Source organism: Lampetra planeri, chromosome 2, assembly GCF_965212315.1.
Source record: "Lampetra planeri chromosome 2, kcLamPlan1.2.h2, whole genome shotgun sequence".
NCBI lineage: Eukaryota > Metazoa > Chordata > Hyperoartia > Petromyzontiformes > Petromyzontidae > Lampetra > Lampetra planeri.
The window spans coordinates 7236669-7259548 of NC_136108.1; the positions used below are offsets into that span (position 1 = coordinate 7236669).

The following is a 22880-nucleotide window of genomic DNA, read 5'->3' on the forward strand; positions in this document are numbered from 1 at the left end:
CCAGACGGTGCGGTTAGAGAGGTATTGTATGAGGGTAATGTTACCTGTCCACGGGGCGTTCCATGTTTCCAATGGCATACCAGATGCAGGCCAACCAGTGCGCGATGAGTGCAAACGTGCACATGAGCAGCACGAGAACGGCCGCTCCATACTCGGAATAGCGGTCGAGTTTGCGCGCGACGCGCACCAGACGCAGCAGCCGCGCCGTTTTCAGCAGCCCGATGAGCGTTGTTGTCTGCGTTATGTGCAAGCACAAACAACAACAACATGCATAATTTGCCACTAAGTAGTGGTGTTTGTCACCACAGTGCTTGCGCCAGGCTAGGTGTACATGGAACTGACGCAGGTGTTATGGGTTAGTTTAACACGTAGGCTTTCGCGACCAATATAATCCATAATATAGGTATTTTGGGTTAGATCGCGTAAATATATAAATGTGTCGTTAAAACCCGCCACCACCCGACACAGCCAACTAGTAATATCTGGTACAAAAGATGTATTACCGAAGCTATCAACAGAAGGTGTGTACAGGATTAACAGCACGTGTGGAAAATGTTATGTTGGGCAAACAGGACGAATGATCAGCACGAGACTAAAAGAACATCAGAGAAATATTAAATACTCCCAAATACAACTGTAAGCAGTAGCAGAACACGCGTGCCAACAAGGACACTCAATTAATTTTGATGTTGAAGTTCTGTGCAAAACTAGCTACCACTGGCCAAGACTAATTCGAGAATCCATCGAAATTTAAATAAATAAAAATAATTTAAACAGTTCGGATAGCTACCGCCTTAGCGCTGCATGGAAGCGAATCGTCAAATAATACATTGTTTAAATGCATGCCTATGAAGGGCACCATACTTCAATAGGGATCACTGTTGGTACGGCTATTTTAATAAACACAATAGACAGGAAGGACAAGATCAAAGGGCTCGCATAATGCACATGCAGAAGCGTGGTCACCACATCTGCGCCTCTATATAAGGAACAAAACAGTTAGACTCCTCCACAAATCTGGCTGTCGCCTGATGAAGCTAGTTGTAATTACTGACGAAACGTCGTACTCAGTTTGTAAATGTTGTGACTTGGCTCTCCAACAAACCGGTGTGCTGTACTAGTGACGAATTGGTCACGTTCTGTTTACGTGACAACCCTTACTAGTTGGCTGTGTCGGGTGTGGTGGGTTTTAACGACACATTTATATATTTACGCGATCTAGCCCAAAAAACCTCTATAATGGATGTTATGGGTGAACTGATTGAGATGAACGGCAGATGCACCATCTGTGCTCCCCACTGCACCAGCTTGCTATATTTTAGCCACCGGGTGCTCTGCACGTTGTTGTGAGCATCGCTCCTTCGGCCTACATTGTTGTTGGGAGGGCGAATGCCTCGCAATCGAGCACACATGTACATCCATACACATATTTATGAAAATATATATAAACATGATTTTTTGTTATTGTTGTAAATATCATAATTGTTACATAATTTTGCGAATCAACTGATTTGCAGTTAATTTTGAATGAACGGGTATTCGACACTATGCTTAGTTAACATAATGCTTCTCTTTAAGCCGCTGCTCTTGGGCTTTTGCAGTTCTTCACGCGTAATTTACTAACATCAAATCCCCACGAAATTCAAATTATACTTATCTGCGCGTAGCATTACAGCCTAAAATCCACGTCACATTAACTATACAGAACAGCTTGAGCACCATGAATGATTCCACAAATGCCCAATTGCGCAGATAAAAAAAAAGTTATTAAAGCGAACTCATCAAAAAAGCCATTCTGGTACCGAGCCAAAACGTTTCAATCTGCTCTTATTTGGTTTAAAATGTCCCATTGGTTCTGAAAATGTGAAAATCAGCAAGGGAAGGTGTAACTCATCAGCATTTAATAGAGGTGTAAGTATGTATCACGGAGTGTGCGGGAAAAGCGGAACACGTGTCTAAGTGAAGTGACGACACTAGCCAGCAGTCATGACAGGTTTAAAACGTATCTTTTTGGTGTTTTGCTGAGAGAAGGCTTCTGCACACGGTTAATGTAAAAAGAAGTGTGCATCACCGGCTGGTGTATCCATTTCTAGATAACCCCTGCAAATGCCAAAGACCTCCTTATATTTGGTTTGTTGAAACATATTAAAACTGTATGACCTTCTGACACTCAGAACACGGATGGCAAATCCAATATATCATACGCTGTGCTGTTCATAATGAAGTGAATTACACAAATTAATAATTCAAAAGAGATCACTGAGCTGCTAATAACTTACTGGCCTCATATATATCAGTTATTTTGTAATATATTGAAATAAATAAATAAAGGCAATGAATTAGTTTATTAACACAACGTATCTCATGTTTAAAGTACTGTACAGGACAGTCTCATTACAACGTGTACAATGGATTTCTGTTTGCTTAATTGTAACATGAATAATAAATTATGACGAATATATTTCCAGGGCCAAATATTGTACTTCAATGGGAAAATACAATACACAAATAAGCGTAACCCCTGTCAAGCCAGTTCAGGGTTGATGAATTCGGTAACCTTGAATTAGTCTTGCAGTGTTATTTTGTGCTTGTACTAATGTAATGCCATTGATTGAGAGGTGGATGCAGGCAGTCTGTGTGCTAATCAGGAACGCTATCGCAAACATAAATTACTCATTAATCATTAATCAAGTGAAGCATGATTACTTGCCTACACTCCAGGTAGTGTTCCAACGTCAAACTACGTGTTAGAGGCACTAGCCAAACATACTTACCAAGGCACATGAATTTGAAAAGCTATCCAGCATATATAGATTTCTAAAAGTCAAATTCTTGTTACCCATCCTCCACCCTACTAAACATTTGTGATTCATCATCATCAGCCATGATCTATCCACTGCTAGATGAAGGCCTCGCCAAACCGTCACCATCTCCAGTGGTATTGCGGTGTGACAATCAGTGCTGTACCATTCGGCTACACATTTGTAAAAATGTCTCGCTCCAGATTTGGTTTAGATCGATGTGCTGGGAGCTCCTTCAGGAGCTTCGGAAACTCATAAAGTTCATGTTTTATAATTTGTTGAAACAAATGAGAACTCAAAAGATCAGGATAGTCCCATTTGCAATAGTGACCTGGGACATTAGTCTGCCAGTTGGAGGCCTATGATTATGATGTATAATCCCAATTGAGGAGTTTGCGGGTGTATTTTTTTACGTTGCAAATATCAACTGTGAAATCGGCACAAACGGCGGCCTGCTCTTGTGAAGATGTCAGCGGGATCTTTAACGTTCACTGCGAAGCAGACAACGCGTAGTAGTAGTATTATGATGGTGATTACACACAGCAATAATAATCAGGGCGGCCGCTGGATTCGAACCATGAACCGAAACTTTGCAGCAAGTGGCGAGCGCGCTACCGCTGGGCAATGCTCTTGTTGACGTTCACAAGCATGAGCACAACAATTTGTTGGCTGTGCTTTCAGGTGCATGCAAACAAATAGTGGGGTTATGACAGCAGATCTGCATTTCCCAGTCGTAGCAGCAGAACAGAAGAACCTCCATGTGCAATCCTTAGTATAGTAAATCACGGCAGGGTGGATTAAATATGTGAGGCTCCTCTGCTTAGAGTATTTTGAGTTTATGTGATAACTGCTGTGGGTGCAAACATTGCTTTAGTTTAATCATGAATTTGTTGTGGTGGGTTTTTTTTATTAACATAGGCTTAACATGTCTTATTGGTCACAATAATCCATTACCGGCTTTAACAACATTATTTATTGAGACAAACACACTTCTGCATGTTCGTTCGTTATTGTAAAATGTATTCCTGTTTGCAATTGGCAATTGCAGTACTATATATTGACCCAAAACATGCGAAATGCTTAAAGCTCTTATGAATTTCAGAAATAAAGAAGCTTCAATTTAAAAGTGTGGTAAATTACGTTGAAAGGTACTTCACTTATCTACTGCTGAATGCTATTAAAAACACAGCTCATGATTTAGATTTTTGCCTTCCAGCAAACCGTTAGAAGAGTATACCCTAATCATCCTATTGAACAGAAATGTATATCTCACAACTGCTTAAGGCAGTAAAACTGCCTGAGCAAAATGAGAAGCCATATAATTGAACGTAATGAATCATAGCATGCGTCATATCCTTCACCAAAGCTGACAAGGTCACACGCACCATAAACAGGATGCGTGGAAGAGTAATTCCAATTCAAGGTTATTGAATAATTAAACACTAGAAAGGAATGAAGTACTAAATAAAATACATGTAATAATTCGCAACCATTGTGTCCTTTTGATCCTGCCATGTGTGTGACGTGTGTGTATGTGTGTGTGTTTATGTGAGCGGTAGTGTGGCGGTTAGCGCGCTCAAAGCCAACACCATTGACGATTATTTGAACCGGTCCTAGGTCTCCCCTAGGTCGACTCAGCCTGAAATTAGTACCTGGTGTGATGTATAAACATGGCCACAAAGGCGGCCGAGCGTGGTGCTAGCCACCCACCCCCTCTTGTGCCGTGGCGGCCTTCACAGGTGTGAGATAATAGCACTTGCCCCAACAGTATGTTAAGGTTCTATGGGGGGTCTTTGTCCTTGTTTTTTGTTGTAAATGTCTGCTCTGGTGCTTGTTTGTTACTACGTCGAGTGCGTGTCAATATGAGATGAGCCGCTTTGGTGGAACGCGGCTGAATGTGTTGGCAGTATGTTGTGATGTCATGTTTTTAGCACTCCGAGGTTTTTACTTTTGCAATGTGTTAAGGGGATATGGGTCAGTTATATAACAACGAGTAACATTCACTAAATGATAACATGTAAGCGGAACCGACTTCATTTCACACAGCCACATGTGGCCTGACACTTTGATGGCAGATTATATATTTGAATCACTGAAAGCATCTTGGCTGAATTGAACTGAATTATGAACAGATTTTTGTTTATATTCTTGGTTCTTTCGGTAAAGTCACGTATAAGGGAAATAATAAAATAATATAAATATAAAACAATAAAAATTCTCACGACGTTTCGACTGCAACATCATCACACCAAGAAAATTTTCAAATTTCAAATTTTCTTGCTGGGGATTTCACACCTGATGATTATTGCTTGTGTTGCAGTCGAAACGTCGTGATCATTTTTATTGTTTTATATTTATATTATTTTATTATTTCCCTTCTACGTGACTTTACCGAAAGAACCAAGAATATGAATCCCTGCAGTCACGAAAGCTTTAAATCAAAATTAGATTTTTGTTTACTTTGAGTCTAAACCCCCAATAGTGGTCCTGATAATAAAATGCATGTCAACACGAAGGCAGAAAATATTAATCATTTTTTACAAACACAAGTAAAAGTCAGATCCATGTTCTAGTTATTTAACTCAAAAGTAAATCAAAAGAGTTGTGTGAATCGATGAAGGAGTTGTTCAAAACATTATTACGGTAATAATACAACACAAATTATTCATATTATGCTCACAGAACTCAACAGTGCAAGTCAAGTGCATGTAGCTTGATATGATTATTTGACAATTTGACAAATAAATAAGCAAATGGGTCGAGAATAGATTTCACTGAACTCAACGAAAATAGTCGCGTTCAGCGAGCATTACATCAACGTCTGGTGCCGTTAAAGCTGTCCTTGAAGTTTTGATGAATTTCTTAATCTAGTCACCCAGTCCACCAATTCAGAGCTATATTGCATCATCAGGGAAGCACATAGTAAACAAAACAAACGTTTCATTTTAAAATGTTTCCAAATATTTTAAGCTGTAACATCCATGACTTATTTGAATAAAACGAGCCAAAATATAATATTGTTATGAAATAACCATGAATGGTGTCATATATAATTATCAATCGAACTATTATTAATGCATATTTTTTTCACCTTAACATTCCAGTGAAAGTTAATATTCATACCAACACATTTTACTGTTACAGACAATAATGATATATGCATTTTATCTTGTGGAATAAGAACACATAATGGTCATAATTGTCAAATTATCGTCTCACACAGCTGGGATGTTTTGCCAAATTGCCTGTCCCAAACAGTGTGCTCACTCACAGAATGTAACACATAATTTGGTCATGACCTTTGTGACGTCAAAGGAAGTGTAGATGTGACATGAACATCCTTATCATGCCACAGAATATAAATAACTTTAGGAAATTCAAAAGCACAAAGCATTGGACATAGAGTACTTATGATAACAACAGCATCGCTTGGGTCAGTTGAGATTTCCTCGAAGTATAATTACACAAAGGGTTTTCTACCAAAGGCAAACGAAAAAACTAAACTTTTTACTCACCTCTCCAGAGCCAGAGCCGGAGCCAAATATGAGCAGATCAAAGGGAATGGCTGCCACCATGTCGATGAGGAACCAGCCTTTGAAGTAATGAATGGCAATCTTGCCCGGGTGGCTCACCACCTCTTCATTCTTGTTGATGTAGGTGGTGCGAAAGTTGATGAAGATGTCCACCATGAACATGATGTCCACCATGAGGTCGACGATGTTGAGCGGATTGCAGGAGTAGCCGCACTTCTGACGCTCGTTCTCCACCTGCTGATCGCTCAGCAGGAAGGCAGCCGAGTAGGGCGTGAATATGGCCGTGTATATGACGAGCAGAAGGATGAGCCAGTCCCACACCGCCTTGAAAGGGCTGTAGTGCAGGATGGTCCACTTGTGGATGCGCGGCGCCTGCAGCTTGTACTCCGGCAGGACGTCTGCTCCCAGCGACAAGACCTTCGGAGCGCACGGCACATCAGATTGTAAGGCAGCCGTGCCCATAAAATGGACATTGTAGACTAAGGAGATGCTGTAAACTGCAATACGGAATGGACTAAGTTTTGAATCTCTCCAAGCTAATGAGCGAGGGTGATCTGGAGAAAGCTATAAAAATATGAATGCATGCATTGTATTTTAAGCATTAAAAACTATTTTTCAGGTAGGATTGTTTAGACTAAGCAGACCGTGCTTTTAACTTCGTTTGACTGTTTCATTAGTTATTTAAAATGTGCTTAAAAATGTTACGTCACGTAAAAATTACTTAAAAGAGTTTATTCAATGTCATAAACTCCGGTGTACTAAACATACCTTTAAAATATACATGACATGTAAATGTTATAAACCATCCCAGGCAGCATATATAAAATAAAAAAATTTAAACAACAAAAAAACTACAGAAGAAATACCCAGATGGGTCCATGCATACCTTTGCATCCCATCCCTCCAACTGGTCACCACCTATGTTTTGCTTGCTCTCTGTCATGCCCTTGTTCTCTAGATATTGACTCTACGCTACTGTAACGTGACGACAGTTCCCATGTGCTGGGGGCCAGTGGCTTACACAGCCACAGCAGTATCAGTTGGGAGTGCGAAAAAAATAAAAAAAAAGCCCTTTCTCCTTGCCCAAGGCTTATCTGTGGTCACAGTGCCAACACCAATCCCCGGTTGTCATGGACAGACATGTTGTATTCACAGGAACATATGACCCACCAGGACTGTTCAATTCAAGGAACGCACGCAAGTTGCACCAGTGATACTAATGGTTCAAATGAACGTGATTTTTTTTAAACCGTTATAAAATAGATTTGGAAATAATGCTTACATTTTATAGATGTTTTTCTCGACTAATATTGCTTGAATGGTAAATTCTGTATGTATGAGCCCATCCACCCTTTGTATGACAAGACTAAGAGTGATTTTCGCTTGAGAAAAGGTGAAGCGTTGAGATGAATTTTAACCCAAAGCATATGCAGGCAGTATAATTAAAATATATGCAGTGCTCATATATAAATACTATAAAGGGTAAGCATAGTTTCAGTTATACAAACTAATAATTTAAAATAATTAAGATTACAATCTGGCACTCTTTAAATTTTTTAAAACATCACAAATTTAGCACACTCTAATGTGAGAGCAGAGTGCATTATAACATCGTAACGGTGACTCTAATGCAGAGATGGGTCGATGACTGGCAAATTTGGATTAGGGATGAGAGATTAAAAAGTTGAGCATCTATTAGAATTCACAGCCAGTGAAAATAGAGGGGGGGGGGGGGGCAGGGGTTGAAACTTATTGCAGGTGATACCAAGATAGTTAACATAAATACATCTAGCACAGCACTTAATCGAATTTCGGTTAAATATAAATAACTAATAAATACTCATTTGTTTGTAAAACAGTGTTAAAAGCATGGTCCTCTATGCAAGTTTAAAAAAAAATCAATACGTGGAGCGGTTGAATAAAAAATTCGATCCCCAACTGATCCAATCTGCAATTCAATGGGAGCTTAACTGGATCAAGTTTCTTGACCCGATTTGAATAAGATGAGATATCCCAATCGTTGCATTTTCAATGTTAGTAAACTACTGTAACTGGAGAAAATCCACGACCAGAAAATACTGAAATATGTGCACAATAAAAATGTGTTTGCTGTGCTGTTATCTCCTGACCTTCTCGCCACCCAGTGGGTTGGGAAGGCTCACAAATCTGTGTAATTCACCGACACTGACTCCAAAGTGCTGGGTATTATGGTCCACATTACCAGCCCCCCGGTACTGTACTGAAGAAGCTTGACTCAATTTATCACTCGGCCTTAAGATTTGCATTGAACTGCCCATATAGGACCCACCACTGCGATCTCTACATTAGGTCAAACTTAACATCTCTTAATAATCGACGGCTTGTACATCAGATCTTATTTATTCACGATGTACTTGTAACAAAAAATCAGCAGAATACCTGCTGGATCTCCTCACTGTTTCAAAGAACAAATGTGACCTAAGGTCCTCGCTCATTTACCAGCTTCAGAATCCTTATTGGCGTACAAATACTGGAGGAAGGGCCTTTGCTGTTGATGCCCCCAGGGTCTGGAACGCTATCGCCAATAAACTGCAACTTGGATCACTACCTCTGAGATCTTCACTCAAAACTGCTCTTGAGGAGTTGTACACCCCTAGCTGCCACTGCTATGCAGAGTGGCCTGAAATCAAATGTATCGCTCTGGATGACCGCTGCAATGTATGATCTTGAGTTTTGATGATAGTGTGCTGATCTTTAAAGGTGCATTGAAAATGTTTGATACTCCTGCTGATACTCCTGCTGTTATGGAGTGACTCATGCTGCCAGCTATGGCTGCACAGTTTGGTCATACATGTTATGTATATCGTGTATTGTTAAATTTGAATCCCAGTTCCTATGATCACTGTTACATTGTTTTTATAGCTTTATTTTGGTGATTTCGAAAACGTATGGTTTAGCCATGTTTGTTGAAGTACAGAGTTAACCTGATAACTTTAACCAAAATTGTCTTATGGTTGTTATTGTTTGACTTGCGTCCCACTGGGATTTTTGCAAACAGCGTTGATATACGGTGTTTTTTGCTGGAAGACTTTGCTGTTTTTTTCTGGATTTTTCTGTTGCGCGTAGTCACTTTAAGATGTTTCTTGTTCATGTTTTTGTTTGTTGCGGTTGCACCCGAGTCAAGAGCCGCATGGCTCACAGGGCTATACCTAATAAATGAAACTGAAAAACCACATTAAAACAATAATAATCGATTCACGAATTGACTCATTACATGTGCAGCCACAATCAATTCCACATTATCCACTATAAAATAGTAACATTTTCAATTGAATTGTGTGCAATGATTCATCCCTCAGCTATTCCAATGCTACAATTAAAATTACTACAGTATTCGATCCAAAAATATGTTCTCTCTTGTCTTGTTTTCACCATCTTGTTTGTATTGTTTCCCATGTTTGGTCTGGTGTGTTTTAAATCCAGAACCCTAGTTTATAATCTCCGTGTCATTTTCATAAATAGTAAATTCAGTCTGATATGCATGATTCCATGCAGATATCGTGAGCTTAAAACTCAATTTCAACTGACTGGATGCATTTCACATGTTTAGTTTATTATAATGTAAATGTACATTAGCTATTAATAAAGCATCAAACAACAACGTTCGGCATCACTCATCTGAGACGTTACGATGCAACGCTCTGTGGAGCTTCAGCAGGCACAGCACTAATCACTCACTATCCACTCAGATTGTAAATGTTGTGGCTTGGCTTTCCAACACATCGGTGTGCTGGACTAGTGACGAATTGGCCACGTTCTGTTTACGTGACAACCCTTACTCGTTGGCTGCGTCGGGTGGTGGTGGGTTTTAACGACACATTTATATATTTACGCGATTTAACCCAAAACACCTCTCTTATGGATGATATTGGTCGCGAAAGCCTACGTGTTAAAATCAGTATCGACTTTGACAACCTTAACCAGAATGCAATATATGCATGTATGTATATTGAACTTCTTTCGCACCGTACGTAGCCAACCGTGCTAATCGGAGGTGAGGGGGAAGGGCAACAAACTGAACACAAAAATGAATCTTTAACAAATGAGTTTTCAATCTAGATTTACAAGTGCACAGGATGGGCTAGGGGAGAAGAGACGGGGGTTTTCCTAAGAGACGGCAGCAGGTTAGCGAAGATGATTGTTTTAGTAGGGATGGCCGTTGCTAGTTTTGTCTGGATAGTTATGGTCAAGGGGCAGAGCTCGAAATGAAACATGCGTTGAGACTATTTAGATTATTTGCTGCTATAAGTGTCCAAATGATAAACCACTTTGTTGAGCGATCATTTGTGGCCAGGTTGCTTTTGAAGGATAAGTTAATACCTCACTTGGCTTTGTCTGGTAGGTTGGGGATGGTTTTGTGTTGTATTTGCGTGTGTGTTTGGGTGATTTGTTTACCTTTTACTCCTATCGTGTTTTTGTACTGTTCGTTGTTGTCACGTTCTTACCTGACCCGAATTGACATCTGTGAAAAAGAGCTTTATAGCTGATCGGATTCCTCTAGTATAAATAAATATTCGGATAACATATTCTGATTCCGAATCGGCTTCGTGAACTCCTCGTGGCCCACAGTCCAGGGCCCTCCTCCACACTTTGCCTCCTCGTGTCTCGCCGCATTTTCACTTCTTGGCTGATTTCCTTATTTTACATCTCTTTTATAGGTTTATTAAGTTTGGTGTGCTTCCTAGGGATTTTATTGTTGAATTAATACTGGTTCGGATGTGATACGATCGAACCAAAACGGCGTCATCTGATCTCAAATCCAATCACGCCCTATGCTGTCAGTGTCCACCTAGTCATCTGAACTGATGTACTTATAAGGCCAAACAGTCAGGTAAATGCTAATTCTTTATCAAAGCGATGGTACACTCATAGAAAATAAGTAGCAAGTTTAAGTTGACCATAATATTCAGAAATAATTAACAAGCCTCGGGGTCAATTTAACCAGAGACTTGCAAGTATAAGATATTGTGTTCATAATCCACCAATGCTAATGGGAGTTTTAAAGTCAAATTGAAAAGATTATACGAAAATATTTGCTCAGGAATATAATTACCTGCTGACTAATCATAAATATACCAACCCGGCATGCAGCACTTCATAAAGCTTGGTGAACAAAGATAAAACCATTGAGGGTGTAATTTTATGGTTTCCAGTTTTACAATTACAAAATGGAAAATAAAGATTATTTACGGCAGTCACCTTGAGTAACTTTAACAAACAAACAGAAACCCATTATGTATAATGAGAAGGTCAGTATGTATACCCAAAAGAGGCTAAACACTATTGGCCTGAAGGCAACTTTAGGATGTTATGTTCCACTCTTTTGTATGAGTGGGAAATATTACGTAAAATAATATATATTTTTTATCGAATCATGGCCAGGATCGTGAAAATTCATCGAATCACTGGGAGGTGGATGAATATTAACATACCTAACACTTTGAGAACCTCCCCACCCAACATTGATTGATTTAACCACTGACCGCAAACTTTCTCAGTGATTAGTGGACTGTCCGTACATGAGATTATTTACTATCATCATTAATCACGGTCAATCCACTGCAGATCAAAGGCTACCCCAAGCCACTACACCATCTCTCACGAACCTGTAATAATGACACAGTAATTGACGTAAGACCTGTATAACCTGATTTCATTTCTACATCTCCTCTGGGACAGTCTCGAATGCTTTCCATTCTTTGGGTGTCACTGCATCATTCTTGACCATCAGCCATCAATATACATAATCTTGGGTGGCAGGATAGCGACACATCCAAGTGCTAAAAATGCACCTGCAAATTACTCAACTTGGCAGAACCCTCCTGAATAAGAATCTTTAGACTCGGTAAGGCTTTCTTGGGGAAACAAGCATAATAAGAATAATGATAAAAGTAAAACAAATATTGGATGCAAAATATTCAAATATATGTAAGTTGTATATTAAAAGCACTACGTACAGTGAGTCATATGTACCCAATAATATGAAAAGATCAAGATGTCATTCATTGGAACATTGCTGTTCCATTTCCTCACCGAATGATATGGCAGATTTTGATTTAATGTCAATGTAGTCACAATTTTAATAACAAGTGACACAATCTTTTTTGAGATACGAAATGAAAACATGTTGAAATAGCATCAAGCATCATGGATGGCGAAAGGTCACCAAAATGATCACTGGAGTGCTAAAGCATGATTTATTTTAAATGAAAACAGAGAGAATGGGAATTTTTGGTACAGGTTACATTTTCCGTGAAGTTCATATATCATTACAGATTATTATTCCCATTTTCAACAACAGTACGTCATGGTTTTCAAGCAATGTACCTCTTATTTTATGTTGTAGACAACAAAATATGGCACAGGAGTGTGTGCCTGCACGATATTTCATGTGCATATAAGACTTAAAGTAAAATCAAATGTAATTATGAGGCAATTTATCCGTTTTTGAGCCTAGTCGGTAAGATTCAGTTCTTGGTAGGTTCTATTCTAGCTACTCAACATATGCTCTGTATACACACATTATTTTTAAGCCATAAATTAAAATGTTAACAAACACTCCTTATAAGCAAATAAAAAAAATGCTCATATACAACGCATATTAAAATTAAGTGATAATAAAGCATTTCATTATATCAGCCACGATTCTTTGACCATGTCCCAGATGACATTCGCATTTGTAATTGACCCCAATTAGCCAAAAGGTTACACACATTTTGAGGTCAGTGAGTGAACGACGAACGATTTTCTGAATCAGCAATTAAAGTACATTTCTTGATTAAATATCAGGGGGGGGGGGGGGTGAAAGGTAGAGGATGGCGGAGTGGTGGCACAATGGTGAGCGCACCGTACTTTGAACCCGGCTCCAGGAATTGTATTCGCGGCCATCGTTAACATCAGTGGAGCATAGTGTCTGAATCGGTACTGGCCCCCCCACCTCCACTGACCCGCGCTGACCAAACAACCTTCATGCCTGGCAAGGGTATATGTGGCCTTCATCTAGCAAAGGGCTATATATGAATTATCACGTATTGTTCAGAGAAATTCAGGGAACATCACATATGCCACAGATGATGTGACATCTGCTTTGAAACCATGTGTGCCAGGTAGTAATTTGGTTTTCATACAAGAAAAATGCTCGGACACGGGGTATTTAGCTTAATACAATGTGGCATTTGTTGAATAATTCAATCCCACAACCAGCACCACAATCAGCTTAGGCCGTTTTCGGCTGGAGAGTCAATATTGACACCAAACAACCGAGCGGAATAAGCACAATGTATAATTTTAGTCTGATCATGACTGATGAGTCCCTTTTGAAAATCTCATAACATTTCTGATGAAAACAATTGTTATTTAGAATAAGCATAATATTTTATTTTGAATGTTTTAAAGCGAATTGTATTTGCTATTCAGATCTCTTGCAATGAACATTCTTGATACATTATCATCTGCCATGGTATATCCACTGCTGGAGTAAAGCCTCCTCACACTGCCACTATCCATCAAAGTCTTGGCATGCCACAGTCTATCTCGCTCTTACACATGAGCTGAATGTCACTCCATCCATGCTGTGGTCATCCTTTTGAGCACGTTTTCTCCTATTACCAGTCTCATCCATCAAACATCATCATCCCTTCTATCCAAGCACACTTTATTTTCTTAATGGTCAAACTCTGTTTCTAAGTTGTGTTATTTACTGATCGATGTGTTCCTCTGTTTAATCAGATTTCAAAAAACACAAAAACATGATTTGCATAATAATGGAAAGGAAATATGAAAGTACAGTTCCACTAAAAAGGTTTCATGACTGGAACAATTACTTCCTTGTATTTTCTTTCAGAAGAAGATAATTTATAATGTTCCAAAGTGGCGAGTGATTCGTTGTTTTTTTTTATGCGACAGGACCTAATTATAACATATCCATGATGGGAAACCCTTCATTCGATCTCATGTATTTAAGACTAAACTTGTGTAGCATAAATGAGCATATACATGAAGATGAGCAGTACTGTACCATTTTATCACACTTCTATCCCAATGAAATGCCAGCCTGATCTCAAAAGGTCAAGTCCTTAACGTCACGGTCCATCAGCACAAGCCATTTTAATGGAGTGACAAATCATACTGGAAATAAATGTACCTAAGAGACTGCGCTGTGCTTATATTTGAAGCATTATGACAGGTGTTTTATTGTGACAGTCTTTTGAAGCAAAGACGTGTTACTCTCGTGACTTGCTTCCAAAGGAGACATCATGCAGATAAGCCTTCTTTCTAAAACGTAACCTTTAATGTTCACACTCAGCCATGAGCACATAAGAGAAATGTTCGATTATTTACGAAATACGAATTGGCAGCCAATGTACACGTGAATTTGTGATTTATAAAAAAAAACAATTTCCAGTGAAGCATTATTTTAAGCGTTTTCAATTTGAGGATTTAAACTACAGTAGAATGATATAGGATATTAATGTGTTACGTAATTGTTATGAATGATTAACGCGGTTGACTACGTACAGTTAAAATGTTTATCAAAAGTGCAGGTAAAGTTGAAAGCCTTTGTTTGATGGACACATAATTAATATATCATAAGTGTGCAGGCAACCGTGTGCACTACCTAATCCACTGACACCACATTTTACAAAACTGAACTGCACCTCTTGGCATGCCATCATCATTTGTTGCAGTCAAACAGAAGAATTTGTTTTTAGTAACTGCTCCAAAAGAAAAATATATATTCTCAGAGCGTTAGACTTCGGTAATTTCCCTTCAGAAATTGAGAATGTTTTGAGTAATAGGCCAATAGCTGTAAATATTATTTTGCACATTTAAGCAGTTTAATTTAACAAATGCTATAGCAACATATACAGCTACTGTATATCCCACATTAGTATTTATTTCAACAGATTAAATCATATCTAGTAGTCATGATAAAAGGTTAATCGGCATCCTTCAATGTATGAAGCTATTCTTAACACGGATGCTTTTCGCGTGCACATTTTAGCAACTAATTAAAAACAATTCCAATATAGTTCTGCTGCGTTATTAAGACGTGCAGAGATGAGAGTCACATGAATTATATGACAGCCGAGACATCAATTCCAGTTGCGGCATACGCGACAATTGCGCATTCTATCCAACGATCACAAGCACACACCTCTGATGAGCAAGGTTGGCAACGTACGGTGCTAAATAAATTCCAACATACAATGCATATATACACACGAATCCCTTTGAAAATGCCATTCAATGTAGCCGAGTGCTAAAGTTAAGGATGTTACAGTACCTCCTGGGCAACCAAGCTGGAGAGGCGGACCCCTTTGGCACTCATCCCACTCTCGGCAGCCTGCAGGAGCTCACACTGAATCTCGTCCTCTTCCATTCCCATCGCCGACCGGACGGGCGAATGGTCTCACGAACAGAGACCTCAGCCCACAGCAGCCACGGCCACAGCCACAGCAAGAGCAGGAGCAGAAATAACGCCAGCCCCCAACCGCGAACAAAAGGCAGGAGATGCGGCGAGCATGCAAGTGGCATCAGATACCCGTCTGGCTAATCTGATGCTGGGAGCAAAGTCAGACTCACGCTTCCAGCCATAACAGTGCATACCCTTGACAGCGAAAATAGATTGACGGCGGCAGTGGCCGTTGCTCGGACCTCAAGTGTGAAGAACTGTGGCTGATAGAATAAAATAAACAATTTGGATTAAAAGCTGCATCATGCCAATATTGATAATTCTTCAACCGAGGGAAATAATCGGTCCAGCGGATACCAACAGGTGAGCACTGCATCGTGCAGCCACGCCGCTCTGGGTCTCCTCCCCTATCATTTTCAACCTGCGACTCAAGCAAGCAACTTATGGAACCTGCTTCACCATTCATCCAGCCCCAGAGCCGGGCAAGGTCGGAGCAGGAGGGGCCAATGCCTCGTCCCCTCCCATCGCTCTGCCCTCGTTATTTTTTTCCTTTCCCGGACCATCCCCCCGACGAGAACTATGCAGACACCGTCGTAATCTGTTAATGGGGGGTTGGGGGTTGCTTTGACGTTGCTCATTTAACACATCCCCCCCCACCCCATCCCAGCCAACGATGACATCAAAAGTTGCCTAGCAACCCAGGTCAATTAATTAGGGTGGCTATCCCTCCAGTTTCACCAACTTCTCACGCCGCCTCCTAGCCCGTGAATGGAAAATGACGCTCAGGAAAGATGCCAATTGTCAGAGCGCGCGCCGTGGACTCGGGATCCGTTCTCGAGTCATCTCGCACAACGGGCGTGGTGGTGGTGGTCGTGTTGGTCGTGGTGGCGTGTTTCGGTGGGTTCTGTGTACGCTGCCAGCCTTTTCGTGGAGATGCTTGCACAACGGAGCCCCTTCGCTCATTAAATCCTTTATATTAAGTTCACTTGCTTGCTTGCTTGCGCGCTTACGACCGTGCAAATCTTTCGGTCGTTTTTTAACCCACTTGCCGTGATCCAATCGAGCTGACATTTTGCACACAGACTCGTTGTGCGTGACAATTTATTTTCGTGAAATTTTTTTCTCCAAAATTTTCAACATTTTAGGGAAAAATATATATATTTAATTACCAATTGCTTAATGGTGGCAGGCAATCATCTGACCCATAGGTGGCAGCCATCTCAAGCCAGAGAACGAGAGGACTCTAGCCACCCGAAAACCGATGCCACGCATATAAAGGATTTATAGTGAAAAACTTTGTTTTTACGGGTAAATTTTTTTTATATTTTTAAAGGGTCTCGTGTTCGCGCGATATTTCGTTTTTTTTTATGAAACATGCCTGTAACACTACCACAAATGGTCCTGGATTACGTAATGGAAACGCATACAGTGCCTTCAACACCTCCATAAGTAGCTGCTGTCATGTTTTCCGTTATGTGCATTTCTTTTATTAGAGTATTCCCAAATGGCATACAGTAAAAGAAAAAGGGACGCTGATTAAGGAATACGGTGATTAGTCTTTATAGTCAATGCCGTATACACTGAACATGCGTTATGGATTTCATAGCAAAATCAGGATTGTACTCAGCCTCTACTTGTGTCAAGCAGAACATTTTCACAGCTTGAAATTATACGAAGTTGTAATGGGTCTGATGGGCATAAGGAAGTTTTGGTTCAGCGAAACGTAAATGGTATATTTAAAACCACATGCACATTGCAATTCTGACAGCTCCAGTCCAAACTTGTGTGATATTATTCTGCTAACTGCACAGCGTCTGATGAATTTAAATGAACACATTGTACCGAGCCTAAAAGAAACTGTTAGTTTCAGAACTGCACCTCCTGAAATTGGTTGCAGTAGTGCATGGTGCAAACTTGAAAAAGGAAATGCTCAACAAGCCTACTAACCCAGGAGACCAGGATTGACTGAAAACTTATGCGTGCTAAATTTACAAGAACTTATCTCAAACAAACAACACATGCACTGACACTGTCCTGTAATATCTGTACGTAATCATTCCATACATATACTGTTTGTGAAGCTTACTCAATCGTTGGAGGCATGAATTCAATGACGACATGTTACACGTTGCGGTGCCCGATGGGAATCCAGTGTCAAGTTGCCCACGTGCACCCCATCCATCCGCACTCCACGCTCGTGTTCACGTTACTCATTAGGGCGAACGATGCCGAAAGATTCTATCCCCAGAACACAACCCTGCGCGTGGAATTTTCTCTTGTATTTTCATCTCAGGTTTCTGATGCAAAATAAATGCGGCCCGATTGGATCTCTCCAGGATAAACAGGAACTGAATTGTTTCGCTCATCTAAAAAAATAGTTTATTCTAGGACCATTCCATACCTACGCCATCAATACGGGTGAAAGGGATAATAGTTTAACGTGAGATTGAGATCTAAAAATAACAATTATTAGGAATAAATTGAATGGCAATTAACAGTCTGATTTAATTATTGTACGGTCACTACCGTTGATTATACTTTTAGTTTATACATCCTAATTAAAGGGCAGAAAAGCCATGAGAGTGTTTCTGTATGAACCAGCAATATGCCCTCATTATTTGTTACTTTAGTTACAATAGGACAATTTTCCCTTTATAGAAGAGCGCTCACATGTGAGTTAATCTAAAATTATCAATGGCCTGTCATTGTTAACTTGTTATGCTTTTGTAACGCACGTGTTTTCGCTAATTTAACATAATGCGCAACACAATACATGTTTTACAGTATCAGGATATTTCATTAGCAAAGTAGAGAATTGCACCCAAAAACACATGCAGTCACTACTTGTACGCAAAATTAATATTGCATATAGCATTGAAACAACTTTAGTGTGTGTATTATAAATGTGTATCATCGGGTTGAGTGATAGACTTTAGCCAATTATTTAGATAATAATTTACATCCCTTTCTTAATCGAATGCTGGATGAAGGTCTTGCCATGCCAGTCATGGGGGTTGTTTGGCCATACTTCACCATGCTAGCTATTGGGGGTTGATGAATGAAGACCCAAGACCAGTTCAAATATCACTTGCCACTGATGGTAGCTGTGACCTGGAAATTAACTCAGGTCGCTGGGTTCAGAGTACAGGGCACTCACCACCATGTTACCACTTCTCTTGATTATATATTCTTATATTGTTAGCTGAGTAAAATTTATGAAATAGCAAGTGACAAAAAAATAAGAACACTGGAGATGAGTTAAGTTGTAATAAATATCTTCCAAAACCAATGAATATATAATTAACATATTGATTTAATTAGTGGAGAGTCACTACCATCAATTACACTCTACAATGTGCCAATACGTGGCATATGCTTCTCGTGAAATTAAGCTCTTCCCATTTATACATTTATACCAAAAATGAACTACAGCTGACAAATGCCAAGAAATGATGATCATTCGTATTAACAGTCCGACTGCGTCTTCAAATGCCAATGCAGCACAGATATAAAGATTACGTACACAGTGTCAGTGAAAACCTGCACTCTCAAGCCCCAAACAATCCAACCTCTGAAAAGAGCAATTTCCCAAGAGACACACCAACGCATTTGGATCCTCCTTCTGACATCCAACCCAGGACAATGACAGATCATCACCGAATGCGAGTCCTCACTTGTGATGGATGGCCATGTAGAGACATGAGGTCACATTCAAACAATGGGAAAAATGCCCCTCCCTGCCTCACATTTGCCATGATTCAACACAAGGGGTTACCGCTTGTTAGAAACCATTGTCAAATGTTCAGTCACATTACCACATGACAGTTGGGACATTTGACACGATAACTACAATAAATGGACCTTATCCACAATTTTAAAATAAATCAATGCTTCTCCAGTTAACTGCTACAGTGATAATACTTTTATATCAAAAACATTGATCCTTTTGAATTCCATAATATGTATCCAAACAATTTAAAATTGTGAGGAACAAAAGATAGGCAGCGGTTTTCAAATTACTATGTAACATGTAGCCCCTCTCAAAGTCGCTGGGCAGGAACACAAACATAACAGATTACCATACACACATCGTGCCCAGCCTCACGTAATCGGCTTTTTAAACTAGATGATAAAAATATTTGTGTTTATTCATGGACATACATCCACAGCACAAAGTAATAAAGCACAATGACACACACACACACCACTGGTTGTAAGCCTCTGCAGATATACCAATTGCTTACAGGAAATACGATGCACATGAAGACAACGATGTTCTGCTCAGCCAAATTGACCAATGGGGCAAATCGCGTTAGTGAACACCTACTCTATAGAAAGCAGTAAGCACTCGTTATTTCTGTATATTAGCATACAGTTTGTAAAATATAGCTGATATCTTTCCTAAATGCATACATTACATAGCTTATATACAATACGCATTTAAAAACCTTTAAAACCATGTGTCAGACAGGGCATGTCGATACTCTAAGTGTACAAACGTCACAGCACACACTGAAATTTCAACGGCTTCAGAACAAACCATGCATGTAACTACATCGCAAAGGCTGAGATAAGGTGACGCCTCATCTCCTATGTGGCTTTATTGCGATGGATCACAAGCGAGGAACGACTTAATTAGAGCCGTGTGTATCTGTGCCCCTGTACCTGGGTGACCTTCTCTGTCACGTGGTGGGTCTTCTCCTTTACTTTGGGCGGGATGAAGTTCTTCTCTGAAGAGGGTGGTGTCACCACGGTTTTGTCGGAGCGGAAGTCGGAAAAGTTGAAGGTGAGTTGTGGGAGTTTGCTGATGGCCCGGTACTTCATCAGATCCGAGTCGGATGTGGAGTTAAGAAATGCAGGCCTAATGTGGTTTGCAGTATCTGAGGAATAGCATGAAGATATCAAGTAAGACAAAAGATAAACGCTCATTGCATCGCACCTGATTTTCTTATATAAAAAAATTACTGATGACAACTACAAGTTGAACACTTGAGACTGTTCCAGAAACCATTTACACATAATGAGCGATGTCGCTCATGAGATATTTTGCATGTGCCTCTCTGAGCCAAGCCTGATCTTAAAAAAAGACATAGAGTAATGGGATCATTAGACTGGATATTTTTCTCAAACAGAGTAAACCTGGAATGACCCAAGCACCTGCTGATACATGCAAGGTAGAGCGCTCGTTTCGCAAGCGGGAGAAGAGAAAACAGCCCGATCGATTGGCATCCAGGAGTGAGATACTAGAGACATTATTAGAAGACAAAGTATGTTAGGAACTACACCCTGATGTACAAACGATGTCTATCCTACTCTGTGACCATCGTTATTGCACGAAAATCACAACAGTGTGTGTTTCCATGCCCCCAACGTTACAGAGACAGTCATACTTGGAAGCTGAGTCTGGGGTGATTTAATATAAAGACTGTAAACTAAACTTTTATTTTACCAGGTGAGGCCCATTAAGCTGGCCACAAATATAGCAGCCAAAGACTCTAAACGTATGTTGATTCGAAATGTGGAGGACAAAACCAGAGGTCCCAGTGTAAAATCCACACAACCACGGGGAGAACATGCGAACTCCAAATATAGAGGTGTCAGTGTCGGGATTGAAGCAGGCGAAGAAGATAACATCTTGCCACTGTCGCGCCAAAAAGACGTTCGGTATAGATTAGAGATCCAGGTTTGTGTAGATGGACAAGCAGCTCACATGGTTTAATATTAAATGGAAGATAAAAAAATGTTTGACAATATACAAAAAAGGAACCTTTATTTATTTAGTATTAATTGACTTTAAATGATTATTGTGGTGGCTAGTTTCACGTAATCAATATAGGAACGCAGTGATAATCATTTCAATGTATGCAGTGCCAAGCTGTGCATTCTGATGCTGTTCTTGGAGATGGAGAGGAAATGTGAATGGAGTAAGTTATTTCAATTAGAAAGTCAAAAACATACCTCGTATATGCCTTCCTCTGTCCACTTGGCAAGAACATTAGTTTTCAAAGAAGCACAAGAAATACAACCATAAATACATACTAATGCAATGCACGACCATGCAACTTTATATGCTTCTCACAAATCACTTATTTTACAACAAACACAACCTGTAAATGTACTGTACATGGGTTACACTGTGATTTTAATTGCGAGAACATACATACCTAAATACACGTTAGTTTTATCTGTATGTCAATATTATACGAGAGATAGACAAAGAAGCAAGGCTAGAAAGCCAGGTCATGTATAGGGCACAGCAAAATTTCGGACAAGTGACCAGGATGCATGGTGCCTGGCTGCAAAGGGTGGTAGGGGAATAGGACGCCCGCAGTCTGAACGAACGTCAAACATCAAGAATTGGACAGGTTGGAAACCAACTCAGTTGAAAGACGCAGCGGCGGACAAAGAAAAGTGGAAAGAGCACTCCAAGGAGATGTCGGTGAAGGAAAGTTCATGCCCCAACGTAGTCACATGACATGGAGCAAGGGTATTGCAGTGTGCTACGGCGCAACTTAGGCAGGCCTTCAACAGCAGCGGAGTGATAATATTGACGACTGCAGCGCAAAAAGCACGCTGTTCCCGGGAGCGCATGGGTACCTGTCGTGCCGTGACGATCGCGAAACGGCCGCTCCGAGTCTCCGCGCATCGCCTCAATATCGTCAGCCGAGGATGCCCTCCGCAGGCTGTGCAGGCTCTCCTTGGAGCGGATGTGTGCCAGGTTTGAGTTGGAGCACGCCCCATCCAGCACGTGCAAGCGGTCCATGTTAGACAGCTGCTGCTGCTGCTGCACGAGCTGCTGGTGCGCCAGGTGCCTCGGAGAGGAGTGACCGAGCGACGCAAGTGCAGCCGCCGGGGGCGGGGGCGGCGGTGTGGTGACCGGCATGCCCGAGTGGTTGGAGCGGGCGGGCGAGGAGTCGATGAGCACGCGCGTGTCTTCGGGGTGCGACTGCAGCGAGCCGTCGCGGGACGAGGAGGAGCGCATGCGGCGCAGTGCCAGCGCCTCGCTGCTGCTCATGCCGCTCGTGCCCGGCCGGTGCCGCGGCACTGTCGCCTCCACCAGCACCGAGTCCTGGTCCTCCCGCGGCAGCGACA

The 22880-nt window shown here is 40.7% G+C and overlaps 1 protein-coding gene across 1 annotated transcript in view; it reads right to left on the reverse strand.

Moving 5' to 3' along the window:
• Window positions 1-20735, reverse strand: part of LOC144726351 (voltage-gated inwardly rectifying potassium channel KCNH7-like) — a 37363-nt gene extending 16628 nt beyond the window's left edge. The window contains exons 1-3 of the mRNA XM_078604986.1: window positions 20454-20735; window positions 6317-6751; window positions 45-235 (exon numbers count right to left, since the gene is read on the reverse strand). Coding sequence (XP_078461112.1) covers window positions 45-235; window positions 6317-6751; window positions 20454-20717 — 890 coding nt within the window. The 5' untranslated portion in view covers window positions 20718-20735. The remainder of the gene's footprint in view (window positions 1-44; window positions 236-6316; window positions 6752-20453) is intronic.
• Between the last annotated feature and the right edge of the window lie 2145 nt (window positions 20736-22880).